General features: G+C 47.6%; 3 protein-coding genes across 10 annotated transcripts; 1 reads left to right on the top strand and 2 right to left on the bottom strand.

The window, feature by feature from the left end:
* Positions 1–275: 275 nt before the first annotated feature.
* Positions 276–2,272, bottom strand: LOC108024812 (sodium-coupled monocarboxylate transporter 2-like). The gene has a single exon (XM_017094936.3). The coding sequence runs from the start codon at positions 2,215–2,217 to the stop codon at positions 445–447; it is 1,773 nt and encodes a 590-aa protein (XP_016950425.1). The 5' UTR covers positions 2,218–2,272; the 3' UTR covers positions 276–444.
* A 1,667-nt stretch (positions 2,273–3,939) lies between these two features.
* LOC108024480 (moonshiner) lies at positions 3,940–8,271 on the top strand. Its single transcript, XM_017094400.3, has 2 exons — positions 3,940–4,536; positions 6,998–8,271. The coding sequence occupies exon 1, from the start codon at positions 3,968–3,970 to the stop codon at positions 4,508–4,510; it is 543 nt and encodes a 180-aa protein (XP_016949889.1). The 5' UTR covers positions 3,940–3,967; the 3' UTR covers positions 4,511–4,536; positions 6,998–8,271.
* A 4,850-nt stretch (positions 8,272–13,121) lies between these two features.
* Positions 13,122–17,846, bottom strand: LOC108024773 (basic proline-rich protein). Of its 8 annotated transcripts, XM_050888852.1 has the most exons (5): positions 17,732–17,846; positions 14,912–17,297; positions 14,741–14,809; positions 14,540–14,608; positions 13,122–14,437 (listed from the first exon to the last, which is right to left on the bottom strand). In XM_050888852.1, the coding sequence occupies exons 1-5, from the start codon at positions 17,771–17,773 to the stop codon at positions 13,293–13,295; spliced, it is 3,711 nt and encodes a 1,236-aa protein (XP_050744809.1). In that variant the 5' UTR covers positions 17,774–17,846; the 3' UTR covers positions 13,122–13,292. The 8 variants fall into 8 exon arrangements, with proteins under 8 accessions (XP_050744809.1, XP_050744806.1, XP_050744807.1 ...); XM_050888849.1 differs by having other exon boundaries at positions 13,122–14,390; positions 14,529–15,238; positions 15,635–17,297; XM_050888850.1 differs by having other exon boundaries at positions 13,122–14,390; positions 14,529–15,154; positions 15,635–17,297.
* Positions 17,847–18,208: the final 362 nt, after the last annotated feature.

Below are 18,208 nucleotides of genomic sequence, written 5' to 3'. Positions count from 1 at the left end.
CGGAGTTCTTCCTATAGTATTTATTACTTTATTTAGTACTTAGAAAGTCCGTATAAATATTTTAACAGGTTTTAAAGTCACTTTAAATAGATTACGTGGCACCTAAAAGTACGCAACGGTATATTTCAAACTCCAGAAGACTGTATTTCTTTCGCTGCATACTTTTAGACACCTAAAAACCAATTCAAAATGATTTTGAGCCCCTGGTGACTTGTGTGTCTCATCCCTTATAAATAAATTTAATTTTGGTTAACATTAATAAAACAATATAGAACTCGACAATACAGTAAATATTTAATAAAACATTAAAAAAAAGGTAAAGCTTTATAATCTAACTTGAGATTGTTAAGAGATAGAGAGGTTATACTGCCTGCCTAGTCCTTTCCTATATCATCCCTATTCCCATCAGGCATATTCTACTTTTGAGAGGTACTTCACATATCCTTAGACCTTTTCGGGCTTCTCCAACTTCAGCTGGAGCGGCTCCTCCGTGGGAGTCGGTGTGTAGCCGACGAAGGGCTGCACCACCGGCGACAGCAGACTGGGGTCCAGCTTGTAGCCGGATCTCGGCTTCAGGATGTAGCTCAGGGGGATAGCCACCAGCCAGGTGATGGCGAAGCCCATCACAGCGTACAGGTTGAAGGAGAGGTCCAGAATGCTAAAGCCCTCCGCCTCCGCAGGTGCTTCCGCCGTGCCACTCAGGAGGATCGTGGAAGCCGTGCTGGTAATGGTTCCATTCAGCGGGGCAGCTGGACAGCCCGCCGTACTGGTGGGCAGGGGGTCGTAGTGGTTGCGACCCCAACTCAGGATCACGATGGTGGCCATGCAGGCAATGCTGGCCAAGATTCCGGCCAAGGCGGACCGGCCATGGGCCTTGGGCACCAGCATGCCCAGCATGAAGGCCCCACAGGTGGATCCAAAGCTAACGCCTCCGACGGAATAGAGCACCTGCAGGATCGAGTTGAAGCTCTCCACCACCATGCCTCCGAAGATGCAGTATATGCCGGCGAAGAGGACGAACAGCTTCATGATCACGTTGGCCCGGTGCTCCGTGTGTCGAATGTGCGGCTTTATGTAGTCGAAGTAGACCACTCCGCCCAGCGAGTTAATGCTGGCGGAGAGCGTGCTCAGGGCAGCGCTGAAGACGCAGGAGATGAAGACGCCCGGCATGCCCCACAAGTGGCCGACGGTGTCCTGCACAAAGTACGGCACCATCTTGTCCACCTTGGAGACGTGGCCCGACTCGATGGGATCGCAGTCGTGGAAGCGGGAGTAGATCACGATGCCCGTGAAGCAGTTGAAGAACATGATGAGGATGAAGCCGAACCCGAAGAGCACCAGAGCCCTCCTGGCGTGGCCCAGTGAGGGCAGCGATACGATTCTCTGGACGCAGCTCTGGTTGAGACCCACATGGCCCGACCACATGATCGTGGCCGATATGAAGATGTTCCAGATCGTCGACCTTGTGGTCAGATCAAAGTTGTAGTTAACGTCCAGTCGTCCGCCCTCGCCGGCGATCCGCAGCACCTCGGACAGGCCGCCCACTCGATTGGCGCCCATCACGCCGACCAGCACCACCGAGACCACCATGATGGCCGCCTGGATGACGTCCGTCCACACCACCGCCTTGATGCCACCGAACATGGTGTAGAAGATGCAGATGCCGCACACCACCGTGTTGATGATGTGCACATTGTAGCCCGTCACCTGGGCGAAGGCCAGCGAGGGCAGGAATATGAAGATGGGCAGCATGAAGAACATGGTCATGATGAAGATGAAGGTCTGCATGGCGCGCACCTCGCGGCAGAAGCGCATCTCCAGGTACTGGTAGCAGTTCGTGATGTTGTTGTTGTAGAACACCGGGATCACCACATAGTTGAGCAGCGGTACCACCACCAGCATGCAGACGACGTTGAAGAACCAGTTGATGCCGTACGCGTACATCTCGGCCGGAATGGTCATGATGGAGATGGCGGACAGCTGACTGGCCACCAGCGAGATGGCAATGGGTATGGTCTTCATCCGCTTGCCGCCCATCAGGTACTCCTCGGTGGTGTCGGCGCCCTTGGCGAAGAAGCCGAAGTACACGCCGATGGCCGCGGAGATGCCCAGCATGAGGGCGAAGACGGCGTAGTCCGTGGAGTTGAAGATGAACTGGGAGTCGGGCACCACGGTGGCGGCCGTTGCCAGCACGGTGGCGTTCAGGAGGGACGACATTTCGGCACGATCTCGAGCACTGAGGCACCAAAACAATATCCACTTCCCGGCTCCGTCGGCGGAGAATCACGATTAAGCGCATCACGGCGACCGCCTCGTCTTTATATCAGGTTCCGGGTCCAGTTCCAAATTGCCTGCTCTAAATATTATCTATTGACGGCCCTCTCGCGTACGACCTTATCTAGAGATGATGGCACTATCTATCCGCGTCTTAAGACCCCCTTGTCAATGGCCCCCACAGTGGGGCCTCCGATAAGAGCTCCGCGCCTGTCCGAGATTACATAATCCGACGGCTGTGTCCAGCCATTGTTTTCGCTGTCATCCAAGTATGGCAGCTGTTTGCACTGATACCGCCATTACAATCCTGCCGGGAATCGGCCAGTCATCGCCGCCCTGTCAGTCATCCCGGGAGCAGTTCACGCGGGGTGAACCCTCCTCGGGAGATGGCAATCCGGATTCGGGCCCAGACAAGGCCACCTCAATGGCAGATGATAATCGGGGGATTAGGCCAAGCATTTTATTGGCCCGTAGTGAGTTTCCAAAAGCGGGTGAGATAACTATTTCTGCTTTTCACGGGCAGGAGATAGCGTTTGAACGCGGCCCACTATCGCATTTTACTGAAGATCGTTAAACCAGTTGGTATGCCCGTAGGGGTTTTATAGATCCGAAGCTCTTGTAATAGATTTGGGTTTTGCTTTCATTGGGTTTATCTTAATGCGGGTTGTTTTGGATTCTAAATTTCATCACAGCAGGTAAGTTCATTTGGAGATATGAGCTGCAGTTTATAAAGTAGGATATTAGATTAACCTCTATTTTATATATATTTTATATATATGAACGTTTTTGAGGCAGCTAGTGTAGGTTAAATTATTAGGCTGAAATATATAGATAGATTTTGCGTTTCCTGACACTATACGATTCACTTTTAAAGATCATATAGTACATTGTCGCTCAATTTCAATGCATTGCAATCTTGAGTGCAGTATCTCTAACTTTCTAATCTCTCTTATTTTATTGTATACTTTTCAGTTTATATACAAGCTCTGTTTATAAGGTTAATATTAGAACTGGGTTTATTTAATTTCGGATTAGTCTAGAATCGCACTGAAATCAGAGTGTTAGGTGATTCTTCTGTTGATTTTTCCTCTAGAAGAACCTTGTTTGGCTGCAGCGAACTCAATCAAAGATGTATCTCAGGAGCCAATCAATCAGAATCCGGAAACCGAAACGAATACCGCTTTTGATTTTCGAAAGTTCCCATATCCCAATACCATTTTGGAATTATATAAATTAATTTAATATTATATAAAACTCTTTTCTAACGTTTTCCCTTTTAAAAGCCAACTAAATCTATATGTAGTCACAATAAAAAATAAATTATTATATAATATAAAAATATAAATAAGAATGTTGTTAATGTACTACAAGTAAATAAAATGTATTTAATAAATATTTTTATTTTAATATTTTGTATCCAAAATTAAAATAATTATTAAAATAATTTATTCCAGGAGAATTAAGAGAACAAAACATAAATTTAATTAGTTTGAGTAAGTAATAATTAATTTGCATCACCTTAATATTCTTTTTTTTTCAGTGTAAAAACATGCTGAAAGCTCAAAGCTCAAGAAATTAATCGATATCGATAGTACGGATTAACCGATTGCGCAATCAATCCCCACATCCCATCTCTATTAGCCGCTTTTTCAGATGCTAGATGTAAATGTGCTTAGGATTTTAATTACCAATAATGGCTGGTCGTATGAAGAAGCTAGTGCCCACCGATGGCAATTGGATCCCGGAGTCGCGCCGCTTCCCCCTGGAGCTGATCGCCAGCGTGATGAGTGGACTGCGCGGCGACGTGGAGGGAGTGACCCCCAAGGAGAGCAAGTCGCTGAGGGTGCTGCAGAGGACATGGGCCCAGAAGCTGGCCAACCGCCTGCCGGAGTCCAATCCACGCCCGCCCTCGCCCAAGCGGCGCCGCCTGCGGGCCAAGAAAAAGGCCGCCCAGGTGGTGATCCCGCCAGCGGTGGAGGAGCGCGAGGAGGACAACATCTTCGAGGTGGAGGACAGCGAGGTGGTCAGGAACCGCGTCTGTATTCCCCGCCTGCGTGCCCATTGGAAGCTGCGCTACTTCGAGATCATGATGCCCGCCTTTGTCATCAAGCGAGGCCTGTTGAATGAGCACTTCAACTGGGAGATCGTCGACAGGATCATGGAGGCCCCCGACGAACAGGCCACCGCCTTGCTCCAGGAGTTCGTGGACGATGTGGTCAAGGAGCTGACACCCTAAAGTAGGACTTTGTAAAGTAGTATATGGTATGTACTCAAGTCGTTAGTGGTTTTTTCATACTTACTGGTATTTATATTTGGTATTAAGCATCTTCCTAGGTATAAAGTTTACAGCACAACCTAAAAATATGCTAATTTGAAGCCTACATAGATGTATTACTTTTTCATTTTGGTTTTCAACTTTAATTAAATATTATTATTGATGTTATGGGTTAGCTCAAAAATGTATCAGCACACGCAAAGCAGTGGCTTTCGCTTGAAAAAAGTTGTTAGGAACATTAAGAAAGACTGCAAAATTCCTTAAAAATGAATATTTTTCCTCTTTGCTGACCGCCACAAGACTGTTTACTGACTTTTAGAAAATTAATTAAGCCAAAAGTGAGCAGTTAAAACCTACCTTTTTACAACAAACCTATTTCCATTTAAGAATAATAACCATACTGAGTTAAAACCAGACATTTCGATATGTCTGTCATTAAAGCCAGGCTTATACACTTTCCTCCAGCAAATCAAGGGCATTTTCCCCAATTTCCCTTTAAAGGATCTGTGCCACGCCGAAACATGGTGAAGTTGCAAAGTAAATTCCACGCCCGGTTGCCAAGTGGTGGTCCAAATTAACAGCTAATTACGTGCGAATGAGAACTTCGTCGGGAAGGGGCTCTACGGGGTCCTCGGAAAATGGTAGAAAATGGAAAAAGGGGCCGTGCACACCAAACACGTACCGCAGCTAAATGGCGGGAGCGAGACAGATAAAGGGGGTCGGACAGCGAGTCAAACATCATTTGAATACAAAATTGCCCTTGAAAAGGGTTTGCCTGCCACATGCAAATGGCAAAAAACTGCCAAAAATGGCAATGTAATACAAAAAACAAACAGAAAATCCAAAGTCCCGTCGAGGCGACAACAAAAGTGGCAAATTAGTCAGGGGCGTCGACACCGAGAGCGTTCCATTTGAGAAAGGGCGCTCCCAAAAATAGCCCTTAAGCCCCCCAGCCTAGCAGTTTAACTTGCAAAAAACAGAAAAACCAACTGATACATTTATAAACTTTCTACTGAAGTGCTCGAAAAACGTACTGGTTTCACTTTTTAAAGGAGAATACTGGTTGTGTCTAGTTTAAAGCATACTTTCATATCTTAAACTACAATTAAATTTGATATTAATTAAATTAATAGCATTTAAGAATAAACCCGATGTATATCTACTTTTACAAATATTATAATCAAATATGAAAACAATTTTACGTTGAAAAATTAATCAAAGCTGCAACTTAAAAAATAATATGTAACCAGACTGTATTTAAAATGTAACTAACATATTATTGCTGCTTTATGTTATATATAAGTAACCAAAGACATGGCAATTAGTTTTGGAAAATAATTATTTTTCTCGCAGAAGTCATATTATAAAATATGTAAGAATAATTCTATGTTAAGTCTATTTTACAATTTAAGAAATAAGTAGTTTGCGGGTACAATTTTGTGATCGTTAGCCCCCATTTGGAACATCTAACTCTGATCGCCCTGGCAAGAAGTGGCTTCTGCATAAATAATTGGCCTAATAATTGGCTTCGCTCCGGCGTAATTAGCCGGTATTCACGGGAATCCTTTCGCCATGATGACAACGCGGGCGAGGCCAAAAGTCAAATACCGGGGCCAAATGCAGTGAGCCAAAAATAATGAACACCAAATGAAGTAGAACAAAAAGAAAACACAGTGTTAATTATTCATATTTCATTAGTGAACAGCACAGAAACACAAACGCCAAACGCAGGTGAAGGCGATGCGATGCGATGGCAAAGGCAAAGGCGTGTGCCATCTAAAATTTATAAAAATCAAAGAAAGCACTGGGAGCTCAGGTCCTTAACGGTCGAAATCCGTATACCCTTTAATGGTTTCAAGATTTACATTTGAATGTATGTATCCGAAAAATTTGTAGAATTTAATATGTAATTGTAATTATGTAATTAAACTAATATATGTTATATCATTTTGTAATCAAAGTACTTAGAGGTCTATTCTGTTTAACTAAGTTTATTTGTAATATTTTCTGACTATACTCAAGCGATTTTTTTTCCAGTAATGCTAATATTTGTTAAACAAATGTATTATTATGAAAATAACTTATCTGTATTAATTAGCTATAGATTATATAAATGTAAATTTATTGATCATGTAACATATATTTTTAAAAATTAATATAGTATATAGATATTGTAATTTAAACTAACTAGTAAAAATATGAATTAAATCCGATATTATCACAAATTTAATTTAATTTGATCATATATCATATGATTTTTTAAAACTTATATATTATACCTATATATATACAATACCTATATATATATAATACCTATATATATACAATACATATATATATAATACCTATATATATTATAATTATATTTTATTAATACTACTTTAAAATGATATATAGGCTTTAAATATCTTTATAAATAATATAGAAATTCACCTTATATTTCCATAGCAAATCACTCTAGAAAAGTAAGCGAACCCTGAAGGAGTGCAAATGCGGAGGATGAGGAGCAGCAGGTCAACTCCGAGTGAAACAAAAGGGAAATGTCGAAAACGAATCTGGATACACATCATCATTTGTCTTGGCGGACGGAAGGCGGTGGCAGTGGCTCCATTTAGGCCAGGCACATTGATGAATGAAGTGCGTAGTGGCTGAAAGGCCAAAAGGCAGGCCGCATTAAAAATGCACACGCAATCAGAAAATTCTTTACGACGGTCTCATAAGCCGAGGACTCCGGGCTCCGGGACTCCATGAGCAGCCAGGTGATGGATCAGCGGCCTCAGATAAGACAGGCGGAGCAGGAGCAGGAGCAGGAACCGGAGCAGGACAAGGAGCTGGAGCTGGAGCCGTGGTAATGAGTGAGCTGAACTGGGGCCGCTGCCGTCAAATGTTGTAAACCCTCTTTTGAGCCGGGCCTCTCGCCTCGCAGCGTTGGTGGCAATTTATAATTTGTTTGAGGGCTTTCAGCGGCCTTTCAGGGCAATTACCCCGCGCCCGGCTTTACCTTTGGCAGCAACACCTTCGCAGCATTTCGGCTTGACTGGCTGCGAGCTTTGGCACCCCGCTTGGCCAGGACTTGGATTCGGACTTGGGTTCGCTTACTGGGTCAACGTGGTGGCCATCAACCCCTTCTCTTGTGTACAATGGAGCTGCCGAGGATGTTTTCGTTCACGGAGCACGTTCTGTCAGCCAGGATGCGTGTGTGCACTGAAAAAAAAATGGTAAGTTTTCAATATGTACTTTATGTTTGACTCCCAATGATTTTCTGTCTATATGAACCAAGATTTGGGTCTAATACAGGACAGGTTACATTGTGTAAAAAGCCTTCCGTTTCTCTTCTCCATATTAACTCAAATAAGTAAAAAGTCGCTGGAAATTCATGTGAAAACAGTTTACTTTTAATCCTATTTGGTGCAGGCTTACATTAAATTATTTTCTTTTGTTCTTACACTAAAAAAAAAATAAGAGGCCTTGGATTGAGCTATTTTTGAAAACATCTTTTGTACAATGTTGATTTTTTTAATATTTTGCTTGTATTTACTTAAGTTCTAAAATATTATTACAGTATATAGTTTTTATAAATACTAGAAAAAATCGTGAACGACTCAAACTCTCTAAAATCCATAGAAAATATTTATTTGAAAACATTTATTTTATTTATATTTCCTTAAGTTCTAAAATATTTTTTAAGAGGAAATGCTTTTTATAAATAATAGAAAAAAATTGTAAGCGACTCGAACTCTCTAAAATCCATAGAGAGTAGAAAAAAATCCTAATTGTAAAAAAATATATCTAATTAGTTATTATTTTATATAAAGCTAACTTACAGTGTTATTCGGGCTTATTTTATTTCTTAATTTGTATGGAATACGAGTATATCTCATTCTTCGGTTGTATTTCTTTTCGGCAGAAGAGTTAGGCCTATTTTCTTGCAGTGTTTCACGCCTGGTCAGCCAGTGTAAACGTGGATGCTGACCCGTAGGGATAAGCCGCAGATATGCACAGATTTCGCATTGACAGAAGAGGACCTTTCGCTCTTTGCACTGACTCCCGAACTCGGAGGATTGGCGTAGCTCTGGCTGCTACCTACACACCAGTCATTCGTGAATCTGAGTTAAAATTCAAGCTCTTTCATGCTATTAATATTCCATTGCGTATTCGCGCGAGAATATATTCCATTTTTAATAACACGAAACTTGATGAAAATTTTATAAATAAAAGGCAAATGGCGGGCATAGGATATGCCAGGGGTGACTGTTGCCAGATTCCTTTGGCAGCTCCTCTGCTGTCGGCGACAGAAAGGAAAGGAAGCGAAAGCCAAGGAAAGGAAAGGTAAGGAAAAGAAATGGAAAGCTCAAAAGTCAAAGCAAACAGGGGAAAACTCACTGGGGCCAGGGAACCCAGCCGAACCGAACCTGGAGCTCGGCAGGAGCACAGGAGCTGGATAAATTGCGCAATGAACCCCATTTGGAGAGGGGTTTGGTTGGTTGCCCACCGCCCACACACATTCCCACGAAGGAAAACAAAGAAAAAACAATTGAAATGTGAATATTAAATATACAAGTACAAGTTGCCCGTTAGTGAGCTCCGCCATTGTTTGTTGCAGCACCTTGCAGGCGGCACAGATCCACAAACACCCACTTGGCTACCCCCTCCTCCGGGCCACCCGCCGCTCGGCGGGAAACTCCCCGCGGCGTCATTGTGCTGCCTGGCAGGCGGCAGTGGAAAATGCCATTTGATGGCATTTAGATGGGATCGCTGATTGATGTTACTGGCTTCTCCTCGAATTCCCACAGCCAGAGCCGTGCTCTGGCCACTGGGGTGTGGCTCACTTCGTTTCCCCTTCGAGGATGAGGATGAAGATGCGGATGTGGATGGGGTTGGAGTTGGCGTTGAAGGGCTTCGCGGCGGTTTCGTGGGCGCTTAAGAAGTCTTGCGAAAGGTGGCTCAGCGGAAATCAACTGGGCGGAAAGATGCCTTGAGTTAGCATTAGTGATAAGGTTTCGTAGGATGAGCAGGAGTTTCAGATTCCTTTGGTAGTCCTTAGAGGTCGTCCAAGAGGCCTTGTATATGGGTAGTTTACAACCACCTAGAGGGTGATCAAATGTTACTTCTCTCTAAAGTTATTTCCTGTATAGTAATAATAATATTAATTTTTTACTGATTACAAAAATGATAACTTGGTCGAAAATTGTCAGAAACCCAAAAAACGCACTGTTTTGAACAGCTAAGAAGCTGCATAATTGATCGCAGTAATTTCCAAGCTGATTCTAAAAACTAAAAATTTTCGAAAATTTTCAATTTTTTTGCAAGGGGTAGCATCGCCATTTTTTGCAAAAAATTTTCAAAAAAATAAATTTTAAATGTGTGAATGCCAATCGATTGGAAATTTACGAGCTCGGCAAGGTATGGCATTCTACTTTTGGACCATTACTTTTTTTGTTTCGACCAAAATACTGAATATTTTTAGGCGAAAAATAAGGATATTATTTTTTTGGCGAAAAATCGTTTATTTTTCTTGATTCTTTTTTGCTGTATCTTAGCCGAAAATTGTCAGAGACCCAAAGAACGCACTGTTTTTAACAGCTTACAAGATATATAATTAATCGCAGTCATTTTCCCAAATTTTCATTTTTTTTTGCAGGACCAGCATTGCCAATTTTTGTTTTGACCAAAATACTGTTGATTTTCGGAGCATTACCCTTGTTGTTTCGCCCCAAGAGCGAGGATAAAAAAGTAAAAAGTATGTCGAATCGGTGGACCCATGGAGCTGGGTCAGTGAGTGAAGCCCATTTTAACTTAGCCACGCAGCTTTGCACCACCCGATAATTTAATCTAAGCCAAGTCACAGCTCCGGCTGTCGGCCTGGCAACTTTCGCATGGTCATCAGCCCACATATCCCTGGCTTTGGGCTTTACATAGGAACCCCCCAGCCCCCGGAGCGGCATATGTGTAATGCATGCAACGAGGCACATTAATTAAATAAAAATTGATTTTCCAAGCGCATGAATACAATCAACGGCCTGGCTTCAAGTGGGTCCATGTGGCCAGGATGCCGGCCTGGATTCCATGCCGGCCTCGCCGCTCCGGACTCGGGATTCCAGGCTCCATCCATCCACTCCCGCCGTCGTGTTGTCAAATGGAGTTAACAAAGTTTACGCTTTTTGCGCGCCGCTGTCTCATTCTCTTGTTGCTGGCACTGCTGGCTTTATTTTTTGTCCTGCTGCTGTCGTATATCTATATATATTTATATATATAAATTTGTATTTTTTTGTGGCTCCTCGTCGTTGTTTTTTGTTGCATCGCATGCATAAGTATATAATGTGCAGCTGGCTGGACATGGACGGGCGAGTGCCGGCCCTGTAGGTCCTGCCGGTCCTGCCGGTCCTGTAGCCATGGTGCCCGTCGCCGGTCCGTTTCGCCTTTTATCCGTTTGGCCACAACGGCGGCAATGAGTTTAATGTGCGCTGTCGCTTTTTGGCCGTATTTAAACCACAGCAAGTCATCAGGCAAATTGAATTTTCAACGTATGGTCGCACATTGCGTTGCACCACTCCGTGCCACGACGCCCGCTCGGCCTGCTCCTGACCCCGGTTCGTCCAGCTCTTAACCCTCTAGGCGCTATCCTGAAGTTCCTTTCATAGAAATCAGTTTTGGGGTGATATTTTTGCAGTTTTTGGTTAATCTTACTTGGTAGTTTACTAGGCTTTATTAATATTGGATAACAAACCTGATTTTGAGAGGTAATCCTCTCCAGAAAAAGTAAAACACGAACTAACAAACATCCTTTTTGCTTAAAAAAATGATTACCTCGAGTTTTTTTGCCTATACTATAACTATAAGGACTAATTGACGTGTTTAGGGGATAAAATAGCTATTTTCCTTTCCAAATTTGCTTGTAGGATTCCTATTTGGTTGGTACAATAGGTTTGGTGATGGTTTCTAGAGGTTTCTAGGGTTAAGGCCTTGGCTTTCGCTGTCAGACCGCAATTCTCGTGTCAGTGGCTGTATAACATTTCCATCTCGCTCTTATCAGCCCGGTCAGCCAGGGTCCTTTATGGCACACACCCCCAACCCCAGCACCAACGCCAACCCCAACCCAAAACCCACTGCATTTGCTTGCTTCGTTTCTCGTTACAAAATTACCCACGATAAAAATTGAATTACTTCGTCGCCGTCGCCGTCGTCGTCGTTGTCGAGGAGGTCTCCCTGCCTTGGCTCCCTGCAAAGTGTTGGGCTTGCTCTTGACGCGCCCATGTCCCCCGTCCTTGATCCTGCTCCGCCTCCTGCTCCCGCCGGTGCTGCTCCTCGTCCCGCTTAGACGACACTGAAACTGTCGCCAGGCCTGGTCCTGTGTGACTCCGTCTAATGATAAATGAGCTGCAATGGATGACAGCGAATCAACTTAAGTGTATTGCTCTGCTTCACTCCCCCAATCCCCCTTTTTTTTTTTTTGCCCCCGCTTGCCGGGCACATCCAGCAGTTGGAGGAGTACTGGGTAGTGGGATTGCCGGCTTCGGCTCTGGCCCTCTGGCCACCCGGAGCCAGCCAATGCACTTGCCCCTCGCCGCCTTTTTTCTGCTCCTGTTTACGTTTCACTTCAAAATTCTATGCTACACTAAATATTTACATAGGAAAAAAACTTGGCAAGTGTAAGTGAGATGCTTTAAGGCAGCTCCTCGGCGGAACTTTGCCAAAGTTCCTTCGCTCATTATGCGTCTTCGAGGGGGATGGGCGGGCATAATCAGCAAATTGGCAGGAACAAAAAGTGCTGGCCGGGCCAGAGTCAAAACAGCTGTGCGAAGGACCGATTAAAATTAAAGGAGTCGAATGTATTCCGCCTTTGGGGAGTCTGATTTCCTAAAGCAGGCTTCAAGAGGCTAGCTTTTTGATTTAACAGTGTTATCTAAAAATATTTAAAGATTGTATCCCAAAGCCCATAACTTATCCGTCCTTGATTTAGCAAGGATAAGTAAGGATTAGTAAACAGTCAAAATGCTCCGATATTTGTAAGGGGCAACTCGTGATATAATTAAAAACTAAAAAAAGAAATCTTTATAAACATTCTAATTCTACAAATTTGTGATTACTTTTTTTGTGATCTGGCACAACTCCACCGAGGGCTACTCTTTTACTTCTTGGATCATTTTTTTTTTCACTTTAACTTCACTTTTGCGTTATCGTTTTCGAAAATTTTTGTTATCGTTTAAAAATGTTCAAAGATTTTATCCCATAGCCCATAACTTATCCAACCTTGATATGTCTTAAAAATGTTTTATTTTTTAAAATTTTGTGAGGATAACATTAGTAAACAGTCAAAATGCTCCAATATTTATATTGTAAATACTACTTATATAATCAAACATTTTTTTTTAAGAAAATCTTTAAAAACATTCTTAATTAACAAAAATGTGTTTTTTTTTTGTGATCTGGAAGTTCAACTCTTCCAAGATCTACTTTCTTCACTTTTGCGTTATCGTTTTTGAAAAGTTTTTGTTATCGATTTGTCATCGATTGTTTTTTTTTTTAACCTTATAGTGTATTATAAAGTGCCCCACCCAAAAGAAACACCTGATTTGCCAGATTTTCATAAAGTTAAAGATTTAATGCGGAAAACAAAAAATAAAGGTTTTTTTTAAATAGTGCAATAAATTAAGTAGGACCGAGGGTTACACATAGAATATCATTGCCAATATAGAACAGTGCGGTTGATTGTGAGATTACCGTGTGGAGTGGAGTGGGTGTCCTACTTCTCCAGGCAGCGGGCCTCGTCCTTGGGCACACAGGCCTGGGCTAGCCAGTCGAAGCGCTCCTTCTTGTCGCAGCGCAGATGGGCGAACCTGTGCTTGCCGGACTTCTTCACCTCGCAGCGGTAGTACTTGCGGCAGTCGCGGACATCCGGATAGACGTCGTCCTCGTCGCACTCGTCGCCCTTCTTCAGCTTCTTGATCAGGTCCTTGACGTACTGCTTCTTCTCCTTGGAGCTCAGCTCGTCGTCGTTCTCATTGTCCTTTGGCGACTCGTTGTCCTTCTCCTCTTTGGAGTCCTTGGACTTGTCCTTCTTGTCCTGGCTATCCTTGTCCTTCTTCTCCTGACTGTCCTTGTCCTTCTTATCTTGACTGTCCTTGTCCTTCTTCTCCTGACTGTCCTTCTCCTTCTTCTCCTGACTGTCCTTCTCCTTCTTCTCCTCCGAGCTGGGCTTCTCCTTCTTCTCCTCCGAGCTGGGCTTCTTCTGCTCCTGCTCCTTGGACTTATCACTGGAGGCCTTGTTGCCCTCCTCAACGGAGGCATTCTCGTTGGACGCAGCTCCTCCGGCTGGTGGAACTGGGGCAGCCTGCTCCACGCTCTCGGCTGTCTCGGGTCTATTGTTGCCTGGCTGCTGGGGGTCCTCCGGCTGGGCAGGAGCCTCTGTGCTGGTCACCGGCTTGGTTGGTCGCCAGCTATTCACCCAGTTCGACCAGTTGGGCCAGAAGGGATTGGGACGTTGGGGCGGGTTGAGGCTGCCACTGATCAGGCCACTACCAGGAGCAGATGCGCCGGCACCTGAGCCATCTTGTTCAGGAATCTGAGGCCTCCAGATCGGCGGGAAAATGGGGATGCTAGGACGGAGTGGCCAAGAGCCAGCTCCGCCAGGCAGAACAGGAATCGATGGAATGCCTGAGCCAGCGGGAGAGTTGGAACCAGCAGCAGAAGATCCTGGAGCACCACCAGCGGGTGCACTAGGATTAGCTGGAACACCGCCAGCGGGAATGTTGGAGTCAGCGGGAGCACCACCAGCGGGAACGTTGGAACCAGCAGGAGCACCACCAGCGGGAACGTTGGAACCAGCAGGAGCACCACCAGCGGGAACGTTGGAACCATCTGGAGCACCACCAGCAGGCGCACCACCAGCTGGAGCTCCACCAGCAGGAGCTCCACCAGCAGGAGCACCACCAGCAGAAGCTCCACCAGCAGGAGCTCCACCAGCAGGAGCACCGCCAGCAGGAGCTCCACCAGCAGGAGCACCACCAGCAGGAGCGTTGGAATCAGCGGGAGCACCACCAGCGGGAACGTTGGAACCATCTGGAGCACCACCAGCAGGCGCACCACCAGCAGGAGCTCCACCAGCAGGAGCTCCACCAGCAGGAGCACCACCAGCAGAAGTTCCACCAGCAGGAGCTCCACCAGCAGGAGCACCGCCAGCAGGAGCTCCACCAGCAGGAGCACCACCAGCAGGAGCGTTGGAATCAGCGGGAGCACCACCAGCGGGAACGTTGGAACCATCTGGAGCACCACCAGCAGGCGCACCACCAGCAGGAGCACCACCATCAGGAGCTCCACCAGCAGGAGCTCCACCAGCAGGAGCACCGCCAGCAGGAGCTCCACCAGCAGGAGCACCACCAGCAGGAGCGTTGGAATCAGCGGGAGCACCACCAGCGGGAACGTCGGGGACAGCAGGATTTCCAGGGGCGGCAGTTGTAGCATCAGCAGGAGAACCAGGAGCAGCAGAAGATCCTTCGGCGGGAGAGCCAGGAGCAGCGGAGGATCCGTCGGCGGGAGAACCAGGGGCAGCAGTGGTTACTTCAGCAGGAGATCCTGGAGCAGGAGAGGATCCTTCAGCGGGAGATCCTGGAGCAGCAGAAGATCCTTCGGCGGGAGAACCGGGAGCAGCAGGAGATCCTGGAGCAGGAGAGGATCCTTCAGCGGGAGATCCTGGAGCGGTAGTTGTGACATCAGCAGGAGAACCAGGAGCAGCAGGGGATCCTTCGGCGGGAGAGCCAGGGGCGGCAGTGGTTTCTTCAGCGGGAGATCCGGGAGCTGCAGGGGATCCTTCAGCAGGAGATCCTGGAGCAGGAGAGGATCCTTCGGCGGGAGATCCTGGAGCAGCAGTTGTGACATCAGCAGGAGAACCAGAAGCAGCAGGAGATTCTTCAGCGGGAGAACCAGGAGCAGGGGAGGATCCTTCGGCGGGAGAACCAGGAGCAACCGTGGTTTCATCAGCAGGTAATCCCGGAGCAGAAGTGGTCACATCAGCAGGAGAACCAGGAGCAGCAGGGGATCCTTCGGCGGGAGAGCCAGGAGCAGCAGTAGTCTCTTCAGCGGGAGAACCTGGAGCAGCAGTTGTAACATCAGCAGGAGAACCAGGAGCAGCAGAAGATCCTTCGGCGGGAGAGCCAGGAGCAGCGGAGGATCCGTCGGCGGGAGAACCAGGGGCAACAGTGGTTACTTCAGCGGGAGATCCTGGAGCAGCAGGGGATCCTTCTGCGGGAGAACCCGGAGCAGCAGAAGCTCCTGGAGCAGGAGATGATCCTTCAGCGGGAGATCCTGGAGCGGCAGTTGTGACATCAGCAGGAGAACCAGGAGCAGCAGGGGATCCTTCGGCGGGAGAACCAGGAGCAGCAGTAGTCTCTTCAGCGGGAGATCCTGGAGCAGGAGGGGTGACTTCAGCGGGAGAGCCAGGAGCAGCAGGGGATCCTTCGGCGGGAGAACCTGGAGCAGCAGTGGTCACATCAGCGGGAGCGCCAGGAGCAGGAGTGGTCACATCAGCAGGAGAACCAGGAGCAGCAGGGGATCCTTCGGCGGGAGAGCCAGGAGCAGCAGTAGTCTCTTCAGCGGGAGATCCTGGAGCAGGAGGGGTGACTTCAGCGGGAGAGCCAGGAGCAGCAGGGGATCCTTCGGCGGGAGAACCTGGAGCAGCAGTGGTCACATCAGCGGGAGCGCCAGGAGCAGGAGTGGTCACATCAGCAGGAGAACCAGGAGCAGCAGGGGATCCTTCGGCGGGAGAGCCAGGAGCAGCAGTAGTCTCTTCAGCGGGAGATCCTGGAGCAGGAGGGGTGACTTCAGCGGGAGAGCCAGGAGCAGCAGGGGATCCTTCGGCGGGAGAACCTGGAGCAGCAGTGGTCACATCAGCGGGAGCACCAGGGGCAGGAGTAGTTACTTCAGCAGGGGCACCAGGAGCAGCAGTGGTCACATCAGCTGGAGTTCCGGGTGCGGCGGTGGGTCCCTCAGAAGGAGCACCAGGTGCAGCCGGAGTGGTGGGGTCGGTTAAACCGGGTTCGTTAGTAGATCCTTCGGGGGCATTTGGGTCTTGTGGGGAATTGGGATCGATGGGCGAGTTCGGGTCGACTTGACCGGGAGCCAGAGTAGTTTCCGCAGGTGCGTTGGGATCTTGTCCAGGAGCTACAGTGGTGTCGGGCTCGATGGTAGTGTCCGCGGGAGTGGTGTCACTCGGAATCGTGGACTCCGTCTCCGGTGGGGCATCCGATCCAGTGGTGGTCTCACCGATGGCCGCGGTGGTCGTCTCGGCGGGAGCTTGGGTGCTCTCAACTGGGGATTGGGTGGTCTCCACGGGAGCAAGCGTGGTTTCGATTGGAGCTTGGGTGGTTTCCACGGCCGCAGGGGTGCTTTCAACCGGAGCGGCGCTGGACGGGGCACTGGGTCCCTCGGTGGAGATCTCCGGGCCGGAGGCACCAGCGCTGGAGCTGCCCTCCGCCACCAGCGAAGCGGACTCGCTGACGGGGCTGTCGGTGATGGTGACCATCTTGGCCACCGCCGCGGTGGGAGCCTCGGCGGCCGACTTGACGGGCACGCAGATCTCGAGGCCGTCGGTGACGCAGCGGGTGTTCAGAGGGCATGGCACCACCGGACCGGCGGTCAGGTCGTCCAGGCACTGCTGGTAGGAGAGCGGTCCCACGCAGACGGCGCCCTTCCCGCCGCACTTCAATCCCACGGCGGCGGCATGCGCCTGGTGGCTGGCCACCAGCGAGGTCAACTGTGGGGGAGAGAAGAAGCCGGGAGAGCGGTCATGTTAGTGGGTCTGAGCTGCAGGGGATCGGGTGGGTCAATGCACTGTTCGTCTGGGGACCCCAACAATTACACTGCTTCTTTTCACTTGCATAGGATACTTTCGAGTGATCGCCGAGCGCTTTGAACGTTATCCAAAGTATCAAGAGTCCCGGGAGCTACGCTTTCGGATTCGATTTTGATGGGTGGTTTTTTTTTGTGTTTTCGAGGCATGTGCGTATCCAATTCCAATAAAATATGTACAACTCGTCAGTCAGGTTAACCAAAACAAACAAAACAGCAAAAAAAAGGGTGGTATGGGACCGAAATGGCGCACTGATCGTTACGATCGATGGTATATCACTAGAGGATATGGTACTTGGATCGTTGGAATGAGCGCGCTTTCCGATGTTATGCAATTACCACTAGCAACACCAGAAGTCTGGCGGATCGGTTCGTTGTCATCGTGGTCGTGGGGTGTGTTTTAGGTTCGAAAGAAGAATCGTTACTATCCTCTGTACGCCAAGGTCCAGGGCTTTTATGCGAAATTCGCGCTATCTGCGCAGCTTCCCAGGCCAAATCTCCGCTGACGCTGGCCAAATAGATGATAATCGCTTGTTTGTCCGCCGGCCAGATAAGCTTTGGACCAAACCAATTTATGGTATTGCGGCGCGGGGATATGGCAAGTAAGGGAGAAACGAAAAACAAATCGATGGAGTCCATATCATCCTAGTTATAGGCCCTTGAACTTGATCCCCAGCTATAGGCGTATTAATCGAGATGCCATCACCTGCTTCAGGGGTCGGTCCACCGTGAGTCATCTCCGCTTGCTCAGCTCTGGCATCTTGCTTCCCGGGCCCATTGTTTTGACTGCCAAATACGTAATCTTAATCTTGGCCC

The sequence above is a fragment of the Drosophila biarmipes genome, chromosome X, assembly GCF_025231255.1.
Source record: "Drosophila biarmipes strain raj3 chromosome X, RU_DBia_V1.1, whole genome shotgun sequence".
Taxonomy (NCBI): Eukaryota; Metazoa; Arthropoda; class Insecta; order Diptera; family Drosophilidae; genus Drosophila; species Drosophila biarmipes.
The sequence above is the reverse complement of the archived record's forward strand: the minus strand, read 5'-3'. Positions and strand labels throughout refer to the sequence as shown.

Bases quoted from the DNA above. Each gene is read 5' to 3' on its own strand.
- LOC108024812 (XM_017094936.3), bottom strand. From the start codon at position 2,217: ATGTCGTCCCTCCTGAACGCCACCGTGCTGGCAACGGCCGCCACCGTG.
- LOC108024480 (XM_017094400.3), top strand. From the start codon at position 3,968: ATGGCTGGTCGTATGAAGAAGCTAGTGCCCACCGATGGCAATTGGATC.
- LOC108024773 (XM_050888842.1), bottom strand. From the start codon at position 17,773: ATGACAACGAACCGATCCGCCAGACTTCTGGTGTTGCTAGTG. The intron at 17,298-17,731 runs GTAATTGCATAA...TCTCCCCCACAG, and splicing joins GACTTCTGGTGTTGCTAGTG to TTGACCTCGCTGGTGGCCAG. The intron at 14,391-14,528 runs GCTGGCGGTGCT...TCCAACGTTCCC, and splicing joins CTCCTGCTGGTGGAGCTCCT to GCTGGTGGTGCTCCTGCTGG.